The sequence below is a fragment of the Lissotriton helveticus genome, chromosome 11 (assembly GCF_964261635.1).
Source record: "Lissotriton helveticus chromosome 11, aLisHel1.1, whole genome shotgun sequence".
Lineage (NCBI taxonomy): Eukaryota > Metazoa > Chordata > Amphibia > Caudata > Salamandridae > Lissotriton > Lissotriton helveticus.
In genome coordinates, this window is record NC_136072.1 from 122,657,995 (window position 1) to 122,685,551 (window position 27,557).

Genomic DNA, 27,557 nt, shown 5'->3' on the forward strand with positions numbered 1-27,557 from the left:
GGGGAAATCAAAAAATATATTTTTGCTTGAAATAACTTTTTATACTGTTGTTGGGTTACTAAAAGAGCTTGAAACTAGATGAATCTCAATTATTTTCAGTGCAGCAAGATATTCTGGTTGTTGGGTATTCTACACAACTTTGTTCATGTTATGCACAGGAAATAAGGCTGTACAGTTGTAGCAAGACCACCTAATTTCCAAATATATTTCAATAGTGCACATCCCAATTCCTGTTGTGCAAATCGGGAAATATATTATTGCTTGACACAACTTTTAGTATTGCAGTCAGGTTGCTAAAAATGCTTAAGATGAGAAATGAATTGCAGGTATTTTCAGCACATCAACATATTATGGCGGTTGTGTTTTATACTCAACTACTTGTTGACTTTTATAGTCTGCACTGGGAAGAATACTGTGCAATTGCAGCAAAAACACTTAGTTTTCAAATATTTATTTTAAAGAGCCCATTCCATTATTGATACTGATTTACCTGTGAATAGTAACTGTTTTCAGGAAATATTGTGCCCAGCCCAAAATGTTCTTGAATTCAATTTTCTAGGTGTAATTGCTGAGCATAGCATGGTCAAGATTTTTTGCCTGTAGTTGAAAGATGCTTTGGTCCTTATCAACGATATTTCAGTTAAATGATTTGTTCGACCATATAGGGTAAGGCACAAGCCACAACAAACCCTCAATGTGGGCGGGTGGCATTTGGCAGGCAGGGATAACGTAGACATTCATTCTGTCAACACAGAATGGCCTTCATAGTACCCATAGGAAATTGACCCTATCACTTAGGCTGCACATATTCTCTTAACACAACAAATTATGTCTCAAGGAACATGTTAGGTTAGAAAATTCACTTAGGTTCACTGCGCTGGGCCGTTTGAATACGAAAGCCTCAAATAGTTAACTGTATTAGTTGTTTCAACCTAAAATATGTAAAGCAACGGACAGTTACCCTGCATTCCTTATACTGTCATTGGATTATCATCAGGACATCATCATCTGCCCTCAGCAGCTGTTCCATGTGTCTACCCCTACCCCTGCAACCTTTTTTTTATACCTTTCTTAGTATTGGGTTCTTATGGAGTGAGTAGGTCACATGCTCAGCTTCTGGTTTTCTCCAAAAAAGTGCAAACCATGCCCTTTTTCACATAATCTATTGAAAGCTGATGCATCTTTTATTCCTGCCGAAACCGATCTCTACTGAGTCATTCTCCCTTCCAGCAGGAATGTTCACAAAACTTGCACCAGAAAAGTAGAACGTTTTTCTTCTGTGTCCTGTTAGTTTTAACAGTCAAAAAACATTGAGTTTGTAAACTGAAAAACATGCAGATGAAGCATGCATTCTTTATCGTTCAGTTATCCTGCTTCTAGTCCGTGTTCTTATTCCTCACATTCTCCAATATTTATGATGTTCGCATCCAGTCAGGTCTTTCTTGCATATAATATGCATTATTATTACACGAAAACCCTACCAGACTCCAGAGTGCTTAACTGTTGGTAGCAATCATGTTGAAAACTAGACAACCCCAGATCATTGGAGGAAATGATGCTGGAGTGATTGGGGTTTCTCGTCACCTATTTTACTACTACGGAATGTTCCCTTGTACTTGCTATCCACAATAGAATTTCAAGAATCTGAATGCAACTGTATTTTCACATACAAGTCCAAAATCATAAAGCCAGACTAGGGTTCATTTGTTTTTATTTTCTCTCGGTCTTAAGCAGAAATCTTCCTGGCTGCGCTATAAGTTCTCCTCCCAAGTGTTTAGCGTACCATGAGCAACAGACCAGTATCAATTAAGATAACAGGATGCCATGAAGAACTGATTGGGTCTTTTTGAAGGAATCTTATCCGCGAATGTTGCTGAAAAGAAATGCTCAATTGTTTGAAAAACCTTCAATTTGTTTTTTTGTTGTAATTACTAAGGGAACAAGGAGGACAAAGTCTGATCCGAGGTACACAAAGGAATTGGGTAACTGAATGTAACATTTCTCAGTAATGTAGTGTGAGACTCCAGTCCTGCTTTTATTAAAATTTTAGTAAGTAGTGAGAGGAGTGGATGTCCTGAATGGCCAGACTGGAAATCAGATAGATTTGAGGAATGGGATCCAGTAAACATAATTGTTCATGGAACTGTTAAAAAACAGTAGGGTCTGTGATGTCAGAACTGACATCTTTGAGGAACCTAAGTCTAAAGCTCCTGTTTTTATGTAATTTTGTTTTACCAGAAAATGGCACTCCTTTAGTAATATGAGATCACACCAGATGAAGATTAAAACCTCCTAGATGTCGGTCTTAAGCTGAGGTTTGGACCACAGTAATGTCACTGGCATCTACAAAGGCCCCCAACATGCAATGGATTTTGCAGCAAAGCTGATCATAGTTTTTGTGTCTTTAGCTCCTAAATTGACCCTCTCCTTTAATCAAATAATGGACAGATCTTCTCCCCCTTCAATTTGCGATTTCCTTAACCCTGGATACCTCTGATTTTAAGATATAGGTAAGGATTCTGTAAAATGTGTAAATACACAAGACACATGTATACCCCCTTAATCAGGCAAAATCCTCTCTTGATCGCTGTAGTGACTTGTATATATTTGTATAGCGGGGACCCTTCTGGAATGACGTTAGCGCTGGGGTGTGTCTAGGTGTGATTAAATAAAGTTGGTGACGAATTGCAAATCAGTTAATGGTTACATTCTGAGGAATAAAGAGGTGCACTACAGCGCTCCGTGTGTGGCGTAGTCAGTTGCAAGCTGCCAGGGTGGGGAAGACACTAAAATTGCTTTTTGACTTCTAATAACTAATCAACATTTTATGGTATGCTGATGCTGTTAACACTTCAAGTCACCTTATTTTTTAACTTGGTGAAAGTATTCCTCCTGGTAAACTGGAAATCCCTTTTTAGATTTATTCATTAGATCTGCTTTTATTTTGTAGTTTTATGTAGTGCTGTTGTACACTTAATATCATGATAGTGTAAAATCACATATATAAAAATTGCTTGTCTTAAATCTACCTCTTTGGGAAAAGAAGCTTTCGTCTTATTCAAGTTTTGGTAAGGGAAGGGCTAACCACAACTGATCATAGAATGAAGTTTGTTCAAGAGCCTATAAGCAGGGAGCACCAGGAGGTAGAATTCAAGGAATTCATATACGAGAAGCAAACTGTCAAAAATATGGTGAGAATGTTAGCAGTCAAATACAGTTTCATTTGAGCTTTGGACCCATTTCTGAAAGATTTGTTTTTGTTTATTTATGCAATTTGTATAGCGCACAACTACCCGGAGGTGTCTCTGCGCTGAGAAATGATAGAGCAGACAGTTGGAATGAGTGATTACTGGTTGAAAAGCCAAGTTTTTACTAGCTTCCTAAATGTCAGAAGGGAGGGACTGACCCTGATGTGAAAAGGGAGGGTGATCCATAGTTTTGCCATAGCAACTGTAAAGCATCTGTCTCCCCATGAAGATTTCTTAGTACGTGGAACAGTTAGGAAGCGAGCTGAGGAGGAACCCAAGGGTCTATTGGGAGTGTAGGGGCATAGTGATTTTTTAAAGAACTCCGGTCCGGAGTTGTTAATCGCTTTATATGAGATACAGAATGCTTTGAATTTAGTTTGGCTTCTGATTGTTAGCCGGTGGAGTTGGCGTATGTCTGGAGAAATAGATTTAAACTTAGTCGTGCCAGACAGTATTCTGGCAGCTGAGTTTTGAACAAGTTGCAGTTTATTTATGACTTTCTCCTGGACATTTAGGAGGAGGCCATTGCAATAGTCGATCTTCGACATAACTAATGTGCACATGAGTGTTTTTGCTGCGCTCGAAGGGAGGAAAGGAAGGAGTTTCCTAATCATTTTGAGAATGAAGAAGGATGAGGAAACCACCGAGATTACATGGTGGATGAATGAGAGCTTGTTGTCGAACATTACTCCAAGATTCCTGACCTTAATAACAGGTTGAGGAGGTGGTCCCAAATCGGTTGGCCACCAAGTAGGGGACCAACTGGGGGATAAACTACCAAAAGTCATTACCTCGGTTTTATCGGAGTTCAACTTCAGGCAGTTAAGTGACATCCAGGAGCTGATGGCTCGCATTCCCTCTTGAAAACTGGCCACCACTTCCAGTCCATCATTGTGGACTGCCAACACAAGTTTGGTGTCATCGGCGTAAGAGGTTAACTTCATCCCATTTGCTCGAGGTTAGATTTTTTGAGTAAGGGTTTGATGATGGCCTTTTTCCAAACCGAAGAGTAGGAGCCAGTGTGAAACATTAGTTTACAAATGTCACCGAGGATTGTGGCAATGGTATCCGGGATAAGTTTCAGAATAGAAGGGGGACAGGGGCCCAAGGGGGATCCTGATTTGTTGGAGAGGATGAGCTCTTGTACCTGCTCAGATGAAACCTTACTGAATTCTGCAAATGCCGTGGGGGGAGTATTGATTAAATTGTTAGAGGTGGGCAGATCTGAATTAACGTGGGTTGAAAAGTTTGAGCAAAATTTGACTGACCTGGTCTTCAAAAAAATTAGCAAGACTATTACAGAAGGCCGGTGAGACTTCAGTGGTAGTACCCGTCGGAGGATTGGAAAGTTTGGTTACTACCTGAAATAGCTGCTTGGTGGAGGTTTGTTATAGAAAAGGTGGTCCTAGACATCAAATTCCACACACAATGTTTGATATTAATTCAAAAAACTTTTTCAATTCTTTTTATCATGCAGCATAGATCCTGCAATGAAAAAATTTTTAAGAACAGAAACACAAATAGCCCAAAGAGAAACAAACAAACAGGTGTCCAATATACACACAAACAATCGATTCAAATGTTGTAAAAGTAGAGGAAAGAAAACTCTACAATTTATTCTCAGTAAAAATATATATATAAATTTCAAATTTTTCTAATACACAAATATACAATCATTGCAAAAATCAAATGGGGTTACCAAAAGAAAGATAGAGCATATAGGGTGGGAAAGTCAGTGCTCATGTGAAGGAGAAAGGAGACCAAGAGGTCGGGAAATGATAAATCACAGAATTGTTATTGAGTCATTGGTTTTGAAAAAAGAGAGCCTGCCCTCAATGGTTATTGCAAAGAAGTGTCAGTTTTTTGACTTTGCGGCGGTCAGTTTATTCAAAACTTTGTATCTTCAGTGGGAGTGGAGTGGGCAAGGGCAGTCGAGATGCAGGCTCAACAAGAGGGAGATTGTCGACGTTTCGACCCAAGGATATGAAGGGCAGTTTGTATCCTCATGGACGGGTCTTCATCAGGACGGGAAAAAAGGATAAAGGGAAAAAGCTAAGTTACATTGTATGCATGTAACCCCAGCCGTGTAGACGGACACCTGTAACAAAAGAATTTGAGGGCTCAGTATTTGGAACCAACACGCATGGAGGTTTACCAAAGATCAGTACTACCAAGGCACTCACCCTTTAGTGGTGTGCCACTTTGCATAAATCAATTCGGTTTTTAGAAAGCCGTCCGTGCGTGCTCTCGAGTACTGGAGAGAAAATGAAAACACATTGCCATCAGTGCTGTGTTTCAATTCAACATAAAAGACATGGGCTGGACTAAGACAGTACTACATATAACGGCGTTACATGGAACCATTCGACCACGCTGGTGGCACTCACCCTCGCTGTTGTGCGCGACCGATGATGAGCGATCAGTCCGTCAAACAAAATACACGCTGTGTCTGTAGACAATAATGTGTATTTCAGTAAATAGAACACCAGTCCAAAAGTTAACAGGAAGGGAAATTTGTTTACCCAAGCGTACCTGCTCAATAGCACTGCGTGGCCTATCTCTGGGGGTCTGTTTGTCCGCGGCTGCTGCGTGGAGAACACTCCAACATGCTAGTGGCCCTCGCCCTCGCTTCGTAGGGCAATCGATTAGTCCGTTGAACCCAATACACGCTGTGTCTGTAGACAATAATGTGTATTTCAGTAAATAGGGCACCATACCAAAAGTTAAAAACAGAAAAAGCTTGTTAACCCAAGCGTACCTGCTCAGTAGTACTGCGTGGCCTATCTCTGGGAGTCTGTGGGTCAGCAACTGCTGCGACGGGCTCAAACGGCGCCAAATTAAGCAGTGGACGTTGGGAGAGCGTGCGCGTCACTGAGACGGCATGTAAGAGGCGCCGTCGTTGCCTAGCAACAAGTGTAATTGTTTGGAAGACAGACTTCACGTGTAGGGAAGATGTATGACATCGAAAATAAATAACACAATACATTTTTACAAGATGTAAAACGAATCATATACATGCAGATTTGTTTAGAAGACAGACTTCACGTGTAGGGAAGATTTAGGAAAACGTATGACATCGAAAACAAATAACACAATACATTTTTACAAGATGTAAAACGAATTATATACATGCAGATAACAGAATCATATACATTTTCCTATGCTTGCCCACGACAAGAGAGAAAACAGCAAAGATCTTAATACAGGGTAGCCATTTGTCTTGTCGTTTCCTCATATTCATTAAGGCCCCGATTAACCGTATCAAAAATATGCATCCATTTGCATTCTCGAAGGCTAAGTGTACTGGCAAAATTTCCACCCCTTACATTAACTTGGACTTTCTCCAGGACCCACCAACGGATGCTCTCTGGTGGATGTCCAAAAGTCAGAAAATGATCCACCAAGGGGGCCCCTTGTACCTTACAGCGAATTCTGCTTACATGTTGCAGAATGCGGGCTTTTGCCTTCTGTATGGTCTGACCAACATATAGAAACCCGCAAGGGCATCTGATTGCATAAATAACGCCAGCTGAGTTGCAGTTGGTTTGTTGGCGCATGGTGTGGGTGTAGTTGTTGTACGTACACTGTTTAATTTCCAAAGTCATGGGACAGGCTTTACACGAGCCACATTTATAGTGGCCGATTACTGGTGGAGTGTTCCAAAGGGTTGTTTGTATGTTGCTAGGTTTACTGTGCAGGAGCGATCGGACTACATAGTCCCTCACACTCCTTCCTCTTCTAAATGCATGCATCGGAGGGTCAGGGATCCCTATCTCATCTGCCACTAGATGCCAATGCCCATTTATGATTCTCTTAATGTCACTACTCCTGGTGTTAAAAGTAGTGACACAGGTCATTCTGCTGTTGGTATCCTTCTCTCTTGTTTTTGGTTCGAGGAGGAATTCCCTGTGGCAGAACCAAGCTTTTTTTCGGGCCTTCTTGAGCAATCTCCTTGGATAACCTCTGTCCACCAGACGCTCAATTAGTAGCGAAGATTCATTGAAGAAATCAACCTTACGGCTACAATTCCTACGCAACCTCAGGAACTGCCCAAAGGGTAGGTTATCCCTGAGGTTGCGAGGATGATGGCTTGTGTACCGAAGGAGGGTGTTTCTTTCGCTAGGTTTTCTATAGAGTGTGGTTCTGAGGTGTCCCTCATCTTCAACTATGCTGATATCAAGGAAATTAATCTGGTTATCACTAAAGTCAAGTGAAAACTGAATATCATTGGATCGGCTATTAAGCCAAACATGAAAGTCCTTCAACAGTTCCTCACTGCCCTGCCATATCATCAAAACATCGTCTATATAGCGTCGATATAGGACGATGTTACCATGGAAGGGGTTGGTCTCATTAAGTATAAAGTTATGTTCATAGGCGTTCATGAATATTATAGCTAGATCCGGGGCAAAGCTTGCCCCCATGGCTACGCCCTTTGTTTGGACATAGTAGTCTCCATCAAAGTAGAAGAAATTTTTCTTCATGGCAATTTCTAGAAGATCCAGAATAAAGGTAGTCGGGACCTGACACGGTCTCGGCCTCTCTTCCAGAACCCCTTTGATGACTTCAAGTGCAGCCTCTTGTGGGATATTGGTGTAAAGCGAAGTTACATCCATTGTTACCAAAAGGTTTTTATTGCGGTCAAATGGGTACTCATCCACCAGTTGTATTACCTGCATGGTATCTCTTAGGTAAGCCGTGGTTGCCTCAGCAATAGGTTTTATAAATATATCCACGTACTTACAGAGAGGTTCAAGCACTGAACCACAACCGGAGACGATCGGTCGTCCCGGGGGTTTCTCTAGACGCTTGTGCACCTTAGGGAGCGTGTAAATCGTCGGTAGCCTGGGGTGGCTATTATTGAGGTACTGGTATTCGTGTTTAGTCAGAAAACCAGCCTCTAAGGCCCTGCTAGTGATGGATTTAATATCGGTGCTTATCTCATTGGTTGGATCTGCTTGGAGTTTTTTATAGTTGCCTTCCACCTCAAGCTGTGAGATTATCTCATGCTTGTAATCATCCCTGCTCTGTATAACGATCGCCCCACCCTTGTCGGCTGGTTTGATCACAATATCAGGGTTTTGTTTAAGAGTTTCCAGAGCCAGTCTCTCTTGTCTGCTAGTGTTGAATTTCGTGTATTTCTTCTTGGCCAGCACCTGGTTGATGTCCCTCATCACTACCTGCTCAAATGCCAGAATTTTATTGGATATCATTTGTGCTGATGGCGTAAAAGTAGATGGGGGTCGTAGGCCGGTGTTGCTGAAGACTGGTTTGAAAGGGACTTTATTAAAATGATGTTTCAGTCTCACCTTCCTAAAAAACTGGTGTAACTCAGTCTTCAAGTTGAATGTGTTGGGAATGCTCGTGGGGACAAAAGAAAGGCCCTTTTCAAGTATTTTTGCCTCCTCTGGTTTCAGGGTATAGGTGGACAAATTGATTATCGAGCTGCTCTGTATAGTCTCGGGTTGAAAAGCTACCATCTGTAATGTTTCTGCCGTGTTCTGATTTCCCCATGCTGTTCCTGTCTGAAGTGGACCTGTTTCTTTCCTGTTCCACCCCTCCCTTGATTCCAGTTCGATTGTCCACGGCCCCTGGGTCTCCCCCAGGGACGGCCTCTGCCTTGGTAACCTCCCCATTGTTCCTCCTCTAAAAAAGTATTTGAGTAGTCAGGGTATAGATTACTGCTGGTGCCTGGTCTTTCCTGCTCGTTTTCCGAGTTGCTGGTGGCAGAGGAGTCGGAAAAAGTGGTATACTTCCTGTAACCACCCCTCCCCCTTGTTGAAAACCTCCCCTGAGACTCTTGCTTGTAATACCCTTCCGCCAGATAAGGATAGACAGTTTTCTTGTCATAAAACTTTAGATCCTTTGCTAGTTTGTCCAATTTGGTCGACTGGGTGAAAGTATCAAAGTCTTTTAATGTTTTTTCTAGACGTTCCAACGCTTCTTTAGCGTTGTTCAAGGCCTTGTCGTCTATTATCTCCTTCCTAAGGTCTGCAATTTCTTTTATCAGTCGTTCCACTTCTTCAAGGGCGGTCTCAACTCCAAGCACCATCCAGTGCCTGGAGCAATTGTTACTGATGAAACTGAATTTGCCCTTGAAGTTGGGATTGTCAATAAATATGGCCGGTTCGTTTCTCACCTGTAGACCTATCGGAATCACATTTGCCTGCAAGTATTGAGTCAATACATGGCCATGTAGCCTAGTACGAATTAACTTTTTCTCTAATCTCTCAACTTTATTGATTTTGTCATTCAAAGTGAGGTCAATGGGAGCTGTAGAGCGCCCTAAAAAACTACCACCCTTCTGGGCCTCAATAAGTTTATTAATATACTCCTCACTGTAGGTAAGAGTGTCTTTTTCAGCCATAACCTAACTCAATTCTTCGTGATAAACACTCATATACAATTTGCACACGTTGAGTACATTTAACACACAAAACACCCTCGCAGGAATTCCTGCACAAGAGATCGTTATGATATATGGGGTAACCCAATTAAAGTCCTAGGACCTGGGTATTGGTTATTATAGAAAAGGTGGTCCTAGACATCAAATTCCACACACAATGTTTGATATTAATTCAAAAAACTTTTTCAATTCTTTTTATCATGCAGCATAGATCCTGCAATGAAAAAAATTTTAAGAACAGAAACACAAATAGCCCAAAGAGAAACAAACAAACAGGTGTCCAATATACACACAAACAATCGATTCAAATGTTGTAAAAGTAGAGGAAAGAAAACTCTACAATTTATTCTCAGTAAAAATATATATATAAATTTCAAATTTTTCTAATACACAAATATACAATCATTGCAAAAATCAAATGGGGTTACCAAAAGAAAGATAGAGCATATAGGGTGGGAAAGTCAGTGCTCATGTGAAGGAGAAAGGAGACCAAGAGGTCGGGAAATGATAAATCACAGAATTGTTATTGAGTCATTGGTTTTGAAAAAAGAGAGCCTGCCCTCAATGGTTATTGCAAAGAAGTGTCAGTTTTTTTACTTTGCGGCGGTCAGTTTATTCAAAACTTTGTATCTTCAGTGGGAGTGGAGTGGGCAAGGGCAGTCGAGATGCAGGCTCAACAAGAGGGAGATTGTCGACGTTTCGACCCAAGGATATGAAGGGCAGTTTGTATCCTCATGGACGGGTCTTCATCAGGACGGGAAAAAAGGATAAAAGGAAAAAGCTAAGTTACATTGTATGCATGTAACCCCAGCCGTGTAGACGGACACCTGTAACAAAAGAATTTGAGGGCTCAGTATTTGGAACCAACACGCATGGAGGTTTACCAAAGATCAGTACTACCAAGGCACTCACCCTTTAGTGGTGTGCCACTTTGCATAAATCAATTCGGTTTTTAGAAAGCCGTCCGTGCGTGCTCTCGAGTACTGGAGAGAAAATGAAAACACATTGCCATCAGTGCTGTGTTTCAATTCAACATAAAAGACATGGGCTGGACTAAGACAGTACTACATATAACGACGTGGAGGTTTGGGCCGACTCAATTTTGTGAGATAGTATTTGCTTTTTTCTGTAACGATGAGATATTTATATTTAATCATTGTGTCCTTGTATAATGCTTTGGCATTATTACCATAGTCTTTACGTGAGTGTGTCTCTAAATTTCTGTAACGTTGTTTTTCGAGTCTCAATCCCTGTGAGAACCAGGGTGCAGAACGGACCCTTCGATCAGTAGAGACCTTTTTAGGTGGTACCAAAGTACTAAAAGCATCGTGTAACCAGGCGGAGTAAATGTTGGATGCTATTTCGGGATCTGCTGTGGATATGTATTGGGTGGAGGAGAGACTTGTTTGAAGAAGATGAGCATCGATGTTCTTCCATGTCCGAATCTGTTTAGGGGTACGGGAGCCAGTGTCCCTACAGTTGGATTTCCTGATCTGAATGGTGCAAGTTATTACAGAGTGGTCTGTCCAGGTCAGGGGTGTGACCAATGGCAGAATAGGATGTGTTCTCAGTTGTCTGAGTGAAGAGTTCCAGTTGCTGTTCTTTAAAGCACATCTTCGTGGCTTTGAAAGTTCTGAATTTAAGTGTCTCCAGCTGGAGATTATTTTCTACTTGATTGATGTTTTTAATAAGTTGGTCATATAACTGTTCAGTTGAGGACCCTATACGCCGGCATCACATTTTTAACTTGATTTGAGCTTACAGGAGTAACTAGTAAAACTCTCTGAATATTGGTGTAATATTGTCCAATGTTTTATTGTAAGATCCCCTGAATTGTAGTAGGGAGAAGCTCGTGTTATTCCTGGGACCATAGCATTTCGGAGATTGAGACGAACTATAACAAGTGAATGGGCTGCTATTTTTAGCTTATTGGCCACAGCAGTTATTTTATTTGGTTAGAGCACGCAGGTAAAAATTTGCTGAACGAGGTAACTCTTTAATATGAGGTGTAATTGACAGTGTGTTAGCCAGCGTATTTCCTACAGATTTTATAGTGGGTAAACAGACTGGGAAGAAGCAGTCTATCGGGAGTATTTTTTCATAAATTACTGTTCATTTTGTGATTTTATGTAGATGAGATGATTTACTTAGTTTTTGTTCTGGGTTTAAAATAAAGACATTTTCTATCATACAATTTTGCAATTTTCTGAGGTACGTTTAAATGGGGGTTATGTCTTGTAAAGATTAGAACACTAGGAATATTTGTGTTTCATCTACACATTGGTTTATTTTGATTCCTGTGACTCCTAGGAGGTCGCTCAAAGGTTTTAAGTATAAGTTGAAAAGAGATGGCGAGAGGATGGATCCTTTACAGAACTCCATTAACAACCTTGTGGATGCTGTGTAATTTATTCATTTTGCCACTTTAGGACTAGATTAGACTTTAGAAGCACATACTTTTTCTAAAGTATCATTCAGTGTCTGATGGTCAACAGTGTTAAATGCTGCACGAGTCGCCTTCATCAAGTATCCAGTTGATGTAGCCAGGTGCTTTCTACATGACATTTTCTGTGCTGTATCCCATTCGCAGTAGTGGTCTGCCAGTAGGGAGATTTAGTTTATGTATGAGATCAATTGAATGGATACACGTTTCTCTATTGTGTTGCTTAGCCATGGTGAATTGGTAAGAGGTATATAGTTTCAGATGTCAGGGTTCACGTTCAGTTTTTTTGAGACTGCTGAAATCTGCCCCGTTTTCTGGATGATTGGAAAAATACCTTGCAGAAGTGAACCATTGATCACTTTACACAATGTGAGCACTAGAAGTGAAAATCAGTTTTCAGAAATATGGTGAAAGAGTATTATAGTAATTGGTAGGCTTAAGTTGTTTCACTATTTCGTGGTAATTGAATTGAAGAAATACCATGCCCTTGATGTTATTGGGGAGTGTGTTGTTGTAGATCTTATCGGATAGCGATTTTTCCAGGAAATCTGGGGAACTTATTGCATTTTTTGTTTGTTTTCATAGGTCCTAAATATATATATATATATTACCTACTGGCGATAGCCAGTAGGTATATATAGCTAGGATTGTTTTCCATAGGGAAATCACAACATTCTTTTGGGAATAACTTTGGCGCCGGTTAAGGAATCTTCCTGAAATTTTCCTCAACTTTGCCTCGCGGCGCTCCGCTCCTTCCCTGAAAGTTTGGGGGGGATTCGTCAAGCGGTGTCCGAGATAAAAGGGGGGTCCCAAAACGTGTTTTCCCCATGTTAATTTCCATAGGGCGGTTGGACTCACTTTTAGCCCGAACGGCTGAATGGTTTTCCACCAAACTTGGCAAAATTGTAGGGACTGGTAGCCCGATGTGCCTTTGCTATGTCTCAAGATATGTGCTCCAGTGGTTTTTACGAAAATTAACTTTGAAAAAATATATATTGGGCTACATTGGGCTATATATATGTTAGAGCCCAAATGTAGCCGAATGTAGCCCAAAGATGGCCACCAGAGACAAAAAAAAACAAATGTAGCCCAAATATCAGCCAGATGTAGCCCAACTATAGCCCAATGCCAGAATGTCCCAGAGTGTTCTAAAGAACAACTAGAGCGCTAACAGTCTTACTTATGACAAAAGTATGGCACACCTGAAGTCATCTTGATTGGAATAAAGTGTTAACACTTAAAACATTTAATTTGCAAAGGAACAAAATGAGGGGGTTCATTTTGCCATAGAAATTATGATTAGTGCTGAAGAAAGAAAAATTAGGGCACATTTTGAGTGACTTCTCAAATCCTCTTATATTTCATTAAAAAAATTCTGATATGCAATCTCCCAAGATGGCCACCAGAGACAAAAGAGCCCAAATGTAGCCCAAATATCAGCCAGATGTAGCTCAACTATAGCCCAATGACAGAATGTCCCAGAGTGTTCTAAAGAACAACTAGAGCGCTAACAGTCTTACTTATGACAAAAGTATGGCACACCTGAAGTCATCTTGATTGGAATAAAGTGTTAACACTTAAAACATTTAATTTGCAAAGGAACAAAATGAGGGGGTTCATTTTGCCATAGAAATTATGATTAGTGCTGAAGAAAGAAAAATTAGGGCACATTTTGAGTGACTTCTCAAATCCTCTTATATTTCATTAAAAAAATTCTGATATGCAATCTCCCAAGATGGCCACCAGAGACAAAAGAGCCCAAATGTAGCCCAAATATCAGCCAGATGTAGCTCAACTATAGCCCAATGACAGAATGTCCCAGAGTGTTCTAAAGAACAACTAGAACGCTAACAGTCTTACTTATGACAAAAGTATGGCACACCTGAAGTCATCTTGATTGGAATAAAGTGGTAACACTTAATACATTTAATTTGAAAAGGAACAAAATGAGGGGTTTCATTTTGCCGTAGAAATGTTATTACCTACTGGCGATAGCCAGTAGGTATATATATAGCTAGGATTGTTTTCCATAGGGAAATCGCAACATTCTATTGGGAATAACTTTGGCGCCGGTTGAGGAATCTTCATGAAATTTTCCTTAACTTTGCCTCGCAGCGCTCCGCTCCTTCCCTGGAAGTTTGGGGGGGATTCGTCAAGCGGGGGCCGAGATAAAAAGGGGGGTCCCAAAACGTGTTTTCCCCATGTTAATTTCCATAGGGCGGTTGGACTCACTTTTAGCCCGAACGGCTGAATGGTTTTCCACCAAACTTGGCAAAATTGTAGGGACTGGTAGCCCAATGTGCCTTTGCTATGTCTCAAGATATGTGCTCCAGTTGTTTTTACGAAAATTAACTTTGAAAAAATATATATTGGGCTACATTGGGCTATATATATGTTAGAGCCTAAATGTAGCCCAATGTAGCCCAAAGATGGCCACCAGAGACAAAAAAAACAAATGTAGCCCAAATATCAGCCAGATGTAGCCCAACTATAGCCCAATGACAGAATGTCCCAGAGTGTTCTAAAGAACAACTAGAACGCTAACAGTCTTACTTATGACAAAAGTATGGCACACCTGAAGTCATCTTGATTGGAATGAAGTGGTAACACTTAATACATTTAATTTGAAAAGGAACAAAATGAGGGGTTTCATTTTGCCATAGAAATTTTATATATATATATATATTCACTGAAAAAACCATAGGTTACACACCAGTTATAGTTGGGAATTAGCATTTAAAAAACCTTTGAAATTCACTGAAAAAACCATAGGTTTCAGGCCTTATATAGTTAGGAATTAGCATTTAAAAAACCTTTGAAATTCACTGAAAAAACCATAGGTTTCAGGAGTTATATAGTTAGGAATTCGTTTTTAAAAAACCTTTGAAATTCACTCAAAAAACTATAAGTTTTAGTGGTGTTATAGTTAGCTGGACATTTTACTCGTACAAAACCAATGAAATTGCTCCTATATAGTTAGTTGTACTAACTATATTTCGCGCACCCGCAATCCACTGCTGATGATGTCACATATTAGATAATTCATGACATGGTCAGTGACATCACTGATGACATCATCCACGTGACAATCACATACACCTTTTCATACACTATTACAATTTTTCATCACTGTTTGTAAAATACAGAGTATCATATTTAAATCCATTGTCACAGCAATACAAGTATCTAAAAATCCACTCAGTGATTCATAGATGTATACACACATCTAATCACTTACCTATGGATTCACTCATACATGCTGTCAATGAACAATAGAACACTATCAAAAATACTTATACATCTATATCGACATTAAACAGCACGCATCCTATTCACATATGAAGTCATCCTACTCACTTATGCAAACAATGGATCATACTTACATATTTACTTAGCAAAACACTTATACAAACACCACTTCTTCTATTCATTTAGATAGTAAGTCATACTTAGTGAATTATAAAATCATTATTACAAGTATAGTTATCCATACAGTCACTCACACAATCATTGTGTCTTATGTATACTTATTTATATACAACAACTGACACATACACTGCCTTTTATGTTTCTAGTTTGTTGGACCTGCACCTTTGAGAAATATATTTGCTCATCACCACACCCATAAAGAGATTCCCTCACCCAAACTGTTAGAACATGTAGTTTTAACTTCATATATCTACTGAATCAACTATTCACACATCTTTGGACAGTCACACACCCCCCACCGAACCACACACACTTTCACACTCCCATCCAAATACTCAGTTAACTAATCAATAACTAATATAGACTTTCACATAGCTAGTAACCAACTGTAGAATCCGTTTACACAACAACTGACAAAGTGATACAGATATTCACACAGTTTAGTCACTATCCACTATATTTAGTGAGGCATTATAAATTGGTCAAGTAAACAGTCAATTACACTGCTACTAAATCCTCCATCCAAATATTTATTTATATAATTCCACTCATTCTTCAATGTAAATTGCTATATATATAATGCATATTTAAATAACGAAGCAAACCACATTCACTGGATGATGTCATCAGTGATGTCATTTGAGATGTCATCAGTGATGTCACTGACCATGTCATGAATGATCTAATATGTGACATCATCAGCAGTGGATTGCGGGTGCGCGAAATATAGTTAGTACAACTAACTATATAGGAGCAATTTCATTGGTTTTGTATGAGTAAAATGTCCAGCTAACTATAACACCACTAAAACTTATAGTTTTTTGAGTGAATTTCAAAGGTTTTTTAAAAACTAATTCCTAACTATATAACTCCTGAAACCTATGGTTTTGTCAGTGAATATATATATATATATATATATATATATATATATATATATATATATATATATATATATATATATATGTGTGTGTATGTATATGTATATCTCACCTGAACGGGTGAGTGGGTGGCTCTGGGTTAGAGAGCAGAACATACTATGGCTGCTCACTTCAGCCAATTATATTCGAATATTTATTTATCGTGTCTTTGGCTCAGTGAATTAAGACAGATGTGCTCAGTCCTGGATTAAGAGGATGAACGCAGATTGATTTGGGGAACCAATGTTGTTAGTATTTATCTAACATATGTTATTGTTTGTTTAAAGTGATTATTTCTCCAATATAATGTTTTTTTAAATGTCTCTTTGTAGGTGGAATATGTGTTTACAGATAAAACAGGTACTTTGACAGAAAATGAGATGCAGTTTCGGGAATGCTCTATTAATGGCATTAAATACCAGGAGATCAGTGGTCGACTTGTTCCTGAAGGGGTGACAGAAGACTTTCTAGATGGATCACTTCCGAACCTTGTAAGAACCATTTTTATCACAATTTCTAGACTACTCATTTCTGTATTTCAGTTATGTCTACACCGCAGAAATAGAATACCTGAAGGAGAAGCCAGTAAATGCTCTAATTTACAGAAGCCTAACCCTGCTTTCATATTTGAACAGTGAATGCCCAGGGGGCTATATGGGGCTCAACTTCTTTCTTTCTTCCTCCAAATTTGCTCTTTCCTGTTTCTAACTAGTTAGTTATGTCTTATAGCCTTTTTATAATAATTTATTTAAAGATTGACCAGTGTTATTTAGAGACCTCTAACCTCCGATTCCTCATCTATAGAATACTCCCAGAGGCATCAGACAGGATCTAGAAATCCTTCAGCAGTACCCCTGCACGCTGGCAGATGACGCCAGCGGCTCCGCATCAACGACATTCTGCTCCTGATGTGACTTTCCCTGGCCTAGATAGCCGCCACCCATGCACCATGACATCAGTTCCTTTCTTTCCGTGCCAACAGACGCATATCTGAAGCTACCCCTTTTCACATTGATGCACAAAAAAACTCTGTTGAAAAACAGTGTGCAAGGTAAATTTGTTGCCTCTCAAATCTACTGCTTTTAAAACCTGTGCAGAATATCCCAAACAAATGTCTGTGACTGACCACATATAGTTACCTGTGGCGGAACCATGATTCCAAGGTTTGCAGTTATTGTGCCTTGATGCACACCAGTGCCATTCGCAACCGGACATTGAAGCCCTCCAAGATCCCATGCCAGTATCCCACGAGGTTCTTCTCAATTTATTTCCTTAGGCAAATCCAAGAGAAGCTCAAGAAGTCCTAGCGGGACTCAGCCTTGTCCACCCACTCTTGAACTCCAAAGAAGGCTTTGTCATACCTATAGGTCGTGCTCTGAAGTCACTCTATTGAGATTCTGTATTTCAAACCCAACAGTCTGCATCTTTGTTTAAATAATTTTTCAGCATATTTCTGCATAGAAGCTAAACATCCAAAGAGAGGAAGACCCTCAGGTGGACTTTTAATATGGGTTAAAAATCATGTAAACGCTGTAATTCAAACCTTGTCCACAGGCTCTAATGAAATTCAGGGACTAAGTTTAAATTTCCCTAACAAAATGAGGATCTCCTTATTTAATATATATACATATATAAGACCGAGAGATCGCTCTAAAGAGTCATGGCTAATTAAACAACTAGAAGAAATCCTTGACTTAATTCCACCTGATAGCTTTACTATAATTGGTGGCGATTTTAATTGCTGTTATGAGCCGCTAAGTGGTATGGAAACTGTTTTTGATGAGGAAGACCTGGCATTGGGCATCCCCTTACTTAGAACAGAAACACCAATGAGGTGTACTGTTTCTGCATTACAGATTCTGGACATTACGACAGAAAAAGGATTACGGTCCTGTAATGGAAGATGCCCCTCTGATTTTATGCGGTCAAACACGTTTTCAAGGGGCCAATCATCCTCTTGTATTGATTACATTATGATTAGTGCTGTACATTGGCCATTTGTGACCGATTTTAGAGTAGAGCCCAGGTGGGAAAGTGACCACTTCCCGCTGTGCTTAGTTCTTAAGGGGGACCACTTCCAGAATTTGCCCATACTTGATCAAGAGGATCTGCAGCCCATAATGTGTAATAATAAAAGGGCAGTCAAACGGCCATTAATATTAGGAAAACTTGAACCCCTTACCCTTATTTATAACATTTTGTATGATCTTCTTTCTTCTTTTCTTTTAAATCAGGATTCGAACCCCATACCAATCACTCAAATCTATTTATCACTAATTGAAAATATCAAACCTCACTTAACTAAGTCAGGGAGAAGGAAATGTCCTAATAGTAATAACACATTTCTGTCTAACCCGTGGTTTAATGAAGACTGTAGGAAAGCTAAAAAGAGTCTAAAGCGCTAAGGTTGAAAGAACCGGGAAAAGTTAAACTAGAAAGGAGAGTTTATAACCAGGTATTAAAAAATGCACGTAGAAATTGGGTGGACTCAAGCTGGGAAGATCTGCTAGCCGCCGCAAAAACAGGAGCTCAAACCTTATTTTGGAAGATTGTTGCAAATGGCAATAATATTAGTAAACCGGTCCAGGACCACAACCTAGATCCCAAAACATGGTTTAGCCATTTTGCACAATTATATGCATGTTCAGGGCCCGTAGTATGCGCGCATCAATGTATTATCAAAGACTTGATGGTGCCGAGCGACCTTGAACCCCTACACTTTAGCATTGCAGATACTGAGCAAGCTATAGCTGCCATTGAGCTGTCCAAAGCGCCGGGACCAGATAAAATCCCTGGGGATTTATTCATACATGCTCCTGATGTATGGGGTCCATACCTCAATTTATTATGTAATGCAATAAGTAAAGGTCAGCCTATCCCCCTGTCATGGAAGGGTGCGGAGATTGTCCCAATATATAAGAATGGTCCCGCAAATTATAGACCCATCAGTCTAATAGATATCACCCAAAAGGTCTATTCATAAACAGTTACTGGAAAAGCTAAATGAATGGATAGTCGATAACAGTATTTTGTCATTTTGCCAGGCAGGTTTCAGGAAAAGAACCAGTACCATTGACCAGGTATTTAGGTTACAAACTATTGCCTGGAAATACACCAAACTAAGACAAAGTAATCTATACGTGGCATTTATTGACCTAAAGGCTGCTTTCGACTCAATTCCTAGAGACCTTTTGTGGGTAAATCTATTGAAACAAGGGGTTCCAAGAAACATACTGGTGCAGCTTATTAGACTCCATGAAGATCAATTTGCCAAGGTGTGTTGGGGGAAAGGTGGGGAGCTTACGGATGAAATACCGGTTGGGAGGGGGGTACGCCAGGGGTGTGTCCTGGCGGCCACCTTCTTCCTCCTTTATGTCAACGACATGGTGGAGTTTCTGCAAAAAACAAACCATGATTCCCCAAAACTGGGTGGTACTCATATATGCGCCTTGACATTTGCAGATGACACTATTTTGCTCTCACAGACACCCAGGGGATTGCACAATTTACTGAACGAACTTGATGTGTACTGCAAATTAAAAGGCCTGGAAATAAATCCTCTAAAAACAAAATATATGGCTATTAGGCCACATAAAAGTTTTAAGAGTAACATAATGCTGAATGGCGCTAATTTAGAGAGAGTCAACACTTTTGTTTACATGGGGGTTACTATAGATTCTACCATCTCATGGCACCCACACATAAAAAAATCCAGGACTATCTTAACGCAATATGCAGCACCCATTCTGAAAAAACTTCATGCCACTGGAATAAAGGCTATTACACCTGCATTGGAGGTTTATAGATCCAGAGCGCAAACCGCCGCTTTGTATGGGTCTGAATTATGGGGAGGAGAACAACTTTCTATATTAACTGTGGGAGAAAATAAGGCTTTAAGAGCGATGGTACCCCTTCCCCAAAATACCCCACTGATTCCTTACACCTATGATCTGGGGCTAAAACGCATTGAACACAGGGCGGTTTGGATGACACTATCTTACTGGATAAGGATACGGGTTACTGAGGAACTTCTCATTTACAGGCAGGCATTGGGAGAATTACTTGTATTGGATACCCATGTTAGATTCCCTTGGTTGGCTAATGTCCGTAAATGGCTCTTGGATTTGGGCCTAAGAAAATTTTGGACTGATCCTAGTGCGCTGACCGTTGAATCTAAAAGGGAACTAAAAAATGTTTATTGGAACTTTATTTTACGTAAAGTCACTTTGAATTGTGAACATGGTTCACTAACAACTGAATTTCTAATGTTTAAGCCAACTCCCTGCTTCAAACCATTTTTAGATCAGATTGAACCGCCACTCGCAAAAATACTCTACCTGAAATTCAGGTACGGTATCCTCTGAGGTGGAACATTTACATTCAAATGGGAAAGGCCTCAGAAGAGCGAAGAAGATAGCATGTGTAAAATGTGCCATTTGGGTGACTTAGAGGATGTAGCACATGTCCTTTTTTTCTGCCCAACCTATCTTAATGCTAGAAGAAAATGGCTAAAACAGTTGGGGAGGAAATTGGGCATTAGGAAGTATAACGATATGCTACGTATCCTAAAGACTGATAATACACAACTTATTGTATTTGGTATTAGTAGATTCCTGTTGGCCATCAATTTTATGAGAATGAAGAAAGGATTTAAGTTTTAAATATCTACTTGTATTAGAGCACTTTAGAACACAATCTTGCACTGTTGGAATAATCTGTTGAATACTCCTTTGCACTTGCATATTGCACTTTATATTGAAGTACTCGATGAAAAGTAGACTTATAGTTATTTATTTATTTATTTAACCGATTTTAATACTAAGGTTAAAGGGTCAAGTTTTTACATTTCGAAATTGTAGTAAGGCACTAAAGCACTTTAGTATTTTATTTATATATTGTAGTCTTACTTTATCAAATATGCCTTTTGTTTTCTGCACTGTGGTAGGGACCCTAAAACTCGTGTGAATATACTTGTAAAAATCTGTAAAACCCATTTAAGCTGTTTCCAAATGTAGGAATTCTTGGGGAATATTGTACTAGATTGATATAATGTATTTTTAACATAGTTTGTTCTTTTATGAATCGAATAAAGATGTTTTTGATTGATTACATTATTTTGTATTTTGGTTTTCATAGCTGATTTCAATAAATTGAATGTGTTTGGTCTTAAGACATAAGTAATAAATACAAAGACCTAAAAGTAATAAATTACACATGTAGGGCTTCATTTAGAGTTTGGCAGATGGCATAGCTTCCTGCCTAATTACATGTACCATATGCTGTGTTACTCTTGCAATACGGAAAGACGGGTTATCTTTCACATTTGTATCCGAGCAACACATCCCCAAAACTCCAAATCGGGTCCATAGTCCCTACTTTAACAAATACATATTTTTTTCAGGAAACTACTCATCAGTACTGTGTTCTTGTGCCTACCCGAACATATAATTGTATCACACAAATAAAAAAAATTGTAGGTATGAAATCTAAATGGGCTGTAACAGGGCACATGGCAGTGCCATACATGCCATCTTACTGGTTAGGAATTGCTATTGCAGATGATCCAGTTGTTTTACTCAAAAGGAATTATGTCCTAGGTGTGTGAAAGAAGATGACAGTGGACTAAATAGCTAAAATGCAGTAGTAACCAGAATGAGCAATATGACGTAGTATTAATTATGTCCCTTTTTTGTATTAAATTGCAGTTGAAACTCTTACTCCATGTTGGGATCAAATGACATGTCAGCATGTTTCTTTTTCTATTAGAGCCCAAACGAAGAGCTGTTCCTGAAAGCGGTGTCCTTGTGTCATACAGTCCATATAAGTAAAGATGCAACAGATGGTTTAGGAGATGGCCCCTGGCATGCAAATGGAATAATATCTGAACTGGAATACTATGCTTCCTCACCGGATGAGAAGTCGTTAATAGAAGCTTCTAGAAGGTGAGTATTAAACTTTTGTTGGTTGTGTCCTTCAAAATGTGTGTTGGATTTTTCTAATAAATAGGATGTTTTATGTTTTCTGCAAATTGTTTAAATAACTATTATTTTATAAGCTGCCTAAGAATATATATCTTCAAGAGCCTAGGTTAATTTGGCATTCATGTGTTAGAAGAGAAGATGTTGTTCACTCTGGTACAAGTCCACGTTTCATGACTGTTACTAAAAATTTAATTGATAGCAGATGGTGTAAGTAAAGAATATTTATACCCTTAGAGAGTTAGTGGTTTAAAAAAGAAAAATATATAAATAAACCATCAGACCAAACGTTTTATTACAGATGTGTAAAAACTGTTTAAAAATATACATGAAAGCTCTCAATCACACAAAACTACTGTGCTGTGTTCTTCTAATTGTCTGCCAGTCATACAGCTCATGACACTAGGATACCTTGTAGAATTCAATATGTTAAAAGCCACAGTTTTTTATGCATTACTGGAATTGAAGTTACTTTGTCACGGTAGACAGAACGATGTAAACTATCCTGATTGTCGGCATTAAAATGTTGTACAAAATAAAGGCATCTCTACAGCTGCTTGTATAATAATTGAAAATTATTCTTAAGAGGATTTTAACCGCATGCGTGCGGCGGCTTTTCCCGCTGTACGCGGCGTTTTTTTTAAACGCGCGTTACATGACGAGCTCAGCTCGTCATCTGCGTGCGAGCGGCGCAACTGATGACGAGCTGAGCTCGTCATCAGCGCCGAAGTGGTTAAATTGTCAAATAATTTCCCCAAACATCCAATGTTCAAATAGTAAATTGTGCATTTATATATATGCACCATCTTTACTGATCAGCATAACCACTTGCAGTACTCATTACTGGCAGTCGTTCCTGATGCAAAACATTTTCTAAATCCACGTGGCTGGGCATGTTGTAAACATGTGAACGTCACTATTACTTCGATCCAGGCACTTTGTCAAATATTCTTTCTTGTGTTTATATGTTAATGTAGATCACATTGAAATAACTTACAGGGGTGCTGCCTGTGTATTTAGCAGATGTAACTTCAAGAGCATATTCTACATTAATTACAACATATCACCTTCACCTTAAGCATCCTACCCTATTATCTTTTATCAATTAAAAAGCTTGCTTGTCTACTCAGTTCTTAATGTTGAGTACTAATGGATACTGCAGATTCTTTATGTGAGAAACTATTTTGAAAATATCTCAAGACTTGGATAAGTATTTTTACATGTCTGCAGTTTCGATGCCAGTGATTTCAGGATAGTGTGTTTGTGTCACTCACTAAAATGACTTAGCCTTTAGCGAAGGCACAATCAATGCCTATGAGGTCAGTTGCCTTTTCTTTGCTTCTAGATTAGAGCTGTGTTGTATTATTCAACTTGTTACTGATCTTTTTTCCAAAAATATTTTCTCTAACATTGCATGAGCACAACAAGCAAGACTGGTTTAAACTCTGGCTAGCTCCAGATGTGCCTGTTGGATGCTGAAAGCAGGTGCATGTGGCATGAAATGTGCAACTCTGGGGGTTTGGTGCTTTTTCAGTATGTACAGGTCAAGCATTGCAGTTGGGTTGGCCTGGTAAAAGGTATTCATTAATCACTTTACTTTATACCAACCATTCAAATGTATGGTTTTTAATAGCCAACTAAGTACCTTTTCAAAATAAATAAAAGTAATGTTAGTTGTATTAGTAATAATGTACATAGTGCATCATCAAAGTTTCTAAAAGAATTCATAACAGTTTAGCAACTAATCCCTTTTCTCCTATCTGACACTGAAACAGGTTACCTCCACAGGAGCCCACGGCGTTTAAATCTCAGGATCATTCCTACTTGAAATACTTTAATCCAGAAAGAAAGACCTGAACAACAGTTCTTTCTGGGAGTTTGTTCAATGTGTGGAAGTCCATTCCAGAATTCATTTAGACTATCCCCTTGTTTGAATAATTCAGACTGGCAGGAAGGGCTATTTCCCCAGCACTATTTCTAAACAGGATTTGTATGTGTCACCAACAACAGTGGAACAATAAAGGGCATAAGAAGACATCTGAGGTAGCAGCTAGAGATGATCTCGTGGTGGTAACTAGTTGCCAGGAATATACATAGAGTCCTGGGTTACTAACATCCTGTACTCTCTGCTTCTTCTGGCTTGGAGCGCTTGTAACTTGCACAGCAATTTGTACCTACACCTATGGCCTCTTTTTCTCCTACTGCAAACCCCACCATCAATAAGTCCGAAGGACCTTTCTGCTTTCCGCGGGGCTTGCCCTGATCTCGTTTCTGCTGCTTGCATGCTGTCTGTGCTTCTAGTAGCTCCCAACATTACAAACTTCTAACCCCACTCTAGTCCAGTGCAGGTACGGTGGGATTTGCTAGGGTCAAACTTGTGGTTGAGAAGAGGACTTTTTCCAGTTCTCAGTTAGTCAAGTCATCAGATGTGTGTTTTTTGCTTCATAAGAGATTGCCCCATAGGTATCTCTGCTGCTGAATGGCTGTGGTCAACAGGATCCGAGTCATTTGAAGTGAATTGAATGATGCAGCTGTTCTGGAGGGCCAGAAAGAGCCAAATATGAACCGGTCATTCCATATTTAATTTAAGTTGGTCATCCCATCTATTTCACCCTTTACATGCATGTACTTGCTGACTTCTTCAGTGCAGCATTGTTGAACGATGGCCTTTTAGATTTCAGATTGTCCTCATGCCCAGCTGCTTTTGTGACTAGCTATGCTATTGTGAGGACCACTTCCACAAAAATCTACACTTCTGCAATGATAATGTTGGGGTGCTCTCATTCCTCTCTCTGGCTGTCCTGGGAACATTATGGGGACAAACTGCTAGCTGGAGGAGCAGGGCGTTGTAGAGTCCTATGATGACATGTAACAGGAATTGCTGCTGGCAAAAACTCTGGCAGAAGGTCAGCTGCAGAGCTTTCTGACAGCAGCAGTTGTGGTCTGCAAGTCTGTCATGGACACTCTTGATACCCAATGGTCTTGATTGAACTTAACTGCATAATGTTTAGATGATGGATTTTTCACTCCCCAGCTTACATTGTGAAAAATTCCAATTTAAAATCCTCTTGACAGTAATTTAATAGCAGGACAGAAGTAGTATCAGCCAAAAGCCACACCTACCATTTAATCAACATCGCTTTGTGTTCTGATCTTCCGCAGCAGAATCCTCACCGTTGAATATCCCATGCACCATCCCTGTGAAACAAACTGCTCATCCCAGTGCCCTGATTTCAGTTCTATTTTTTAACACCTTTCAACACTGATCTGGAGCTTCACCTTCTGTAAGGAGACTTTTGTGCTTTCCAAAATATTGTTTTGGGTGTAAAGTAGGTATAGTGCTCCAAAAAGGTCAGGTTGCAAACCCTGTCATCAGTGTGATGGATATATGTCCATTTAAAGGCAAGTCATCCCAAGCTCCATCTTCCCCGGAGCCGGAACTGACGAAGATATCCCCCCACCCGTCGCCACTGGCTCCATCTTCAGTGTTTCCGGGATCCAGCATACAAGCTATGATTGATCTATCAGGAAAGCTGCCATCCTCACTGGAGCACCCATTGCTCCCATGAGACCTTATGAAAGTCCTGTCGGCACTCTTCCTCAAACGATGCATGTCCTTTTAGCACCATACAGGTTCCACCAAGTGCAGTCTCCCTTTGTTCCTGCAGCTGAACCTTAAACCCCAAGCCAGTCACTGATGTCAGCGCAAGTACCAGTTCAGTAACTGACTTTGCTGCAATATCTGATTCCAGTGCCATGCCTGGTGCTGGCTCCAAAGCCGTTGGCAGCTCTGCTTCCTCCACCAGTTGTCCAAGATTTGTACACATCTGCGAAGAGTTTAAAATCAATACATCAATACTAAGGTATTCTCAAAGAGGTAATCATAACCTCTTCAGCATGACCTAGCCTCTGCTTCATATTTGATGTCTCTTCAAGATGCAAAATACCTGGTCACATTTCTGGAAATAGATATCGAGCTTGTCGGACTCCTCCCGAGATTGCATCTTTTCAAACAGTTCTAATGAGTTGCCAAAATTTTGCAACTCCCTCTGCCATTGGTAGACTATAAACTAAACATCCTTACTGGCATGCAACAGTCGTTCGTTCAAACCACTTTATTCGGTTACTGAAAACCATAAAAGTTCCATTCATTAGATCACAATACATTACATAAAACACATACGGTACACAGTAAAAACACATACATTACACAATAAAATGTCATAACCGATCCTTCAATTATAGGGCGATTTAAGAAAATTAGGGCGGGAATAAAACAAAATTCATGAATACATAAAATCTTCAGTATGGTTAAAACAATAAGGGCATTACACCATTACAATAAAAAATAATTTAGTGATAAAAACGCAAGTATTAAAAAAGTAGTAACATGGGCTTTACAGTATTCTTATACCAGCATGGGGTGCCGGATTTGTCGAAGTCTCACTGCTGCGACAAGAAAGCTCGCAATATTAAAAATCTCCTATGGATCATTAAGCTTTTGTAAGTACAATAGAGCTGGTTTAACCTGAATAAAGCCTCTCCCATTTAAGATTGGGACTAAAAACCTCCTGCGGATAGCGCAATAATGATCACAAAACATAATAAAGTGCATTGTGTTCTGTATCGAAAAATTATCACAGGGACCTAAATCACACGTCCTGCATCCAGTCTTGTCAATTTCCCAGATAAAAATGAATTAAGTTAAAACGGAATCTCTTTAGAAGCAGGCGGTGAAATGGTTTAGTAACAATCCTCAGATAGGGTTCAATCTCAGGGATAGTTTTTAACAGGAAATGTATTTTAACCGTAGGAGTCATTAGTTCAGTCTCCTCCCTCTCTACCTTCATCCGATCCAATAAGTGTATTTTTACCCATACCAAAGCATCTAGTTACATTATACGGAGAATTGAATAAGTCTGGACGTCCAAGCTTAGTTAAAATATTCTTGACATAAATCAGACATGGAATTTTGTTGACTTGGTCTAGGGTGTCACAATCCCTGATTATCTTATGGTTCAGCGTTAATTGGGGGTTAAGCCAGGTTTTAAGCCAGCAGAGCACCGGAGCCTGCCTCAACCGGTCTGTCACATAGCCAACCCCTTGTTCCTGGTGAATTGAAAAGTAGGAGTGGAT

At 39.6% G+C, this 27,557-nt stretch overlaps 1 protein-coding gene across 1 annotated transcript in view; it reads left to right on the forward strand.

Annotated features, from left to right (window-relative positions):
- ATP11B (ATPase phospholipid transporting 11B (putative)) overlaps positions 1-27,557 on the forward strand; it is a 602,728-nt gene that overhangs the window by 237,998 nt on the left and 337,173 nt on the right. Inside the window, exons 13-14 of the mRNA XM_078665453.1 lie at positions 16,776-16,934; positions 22,210-22,385. Coding sequence (XP_078521579.1) covers positions 16,776-16,934; positions 22,210-22,385 — 335 coding nt within the window. The remainder of the gene's footprint in view (positions 1-16,775; positions 16,935-22,209; positions 22,386-27,557) is intronic.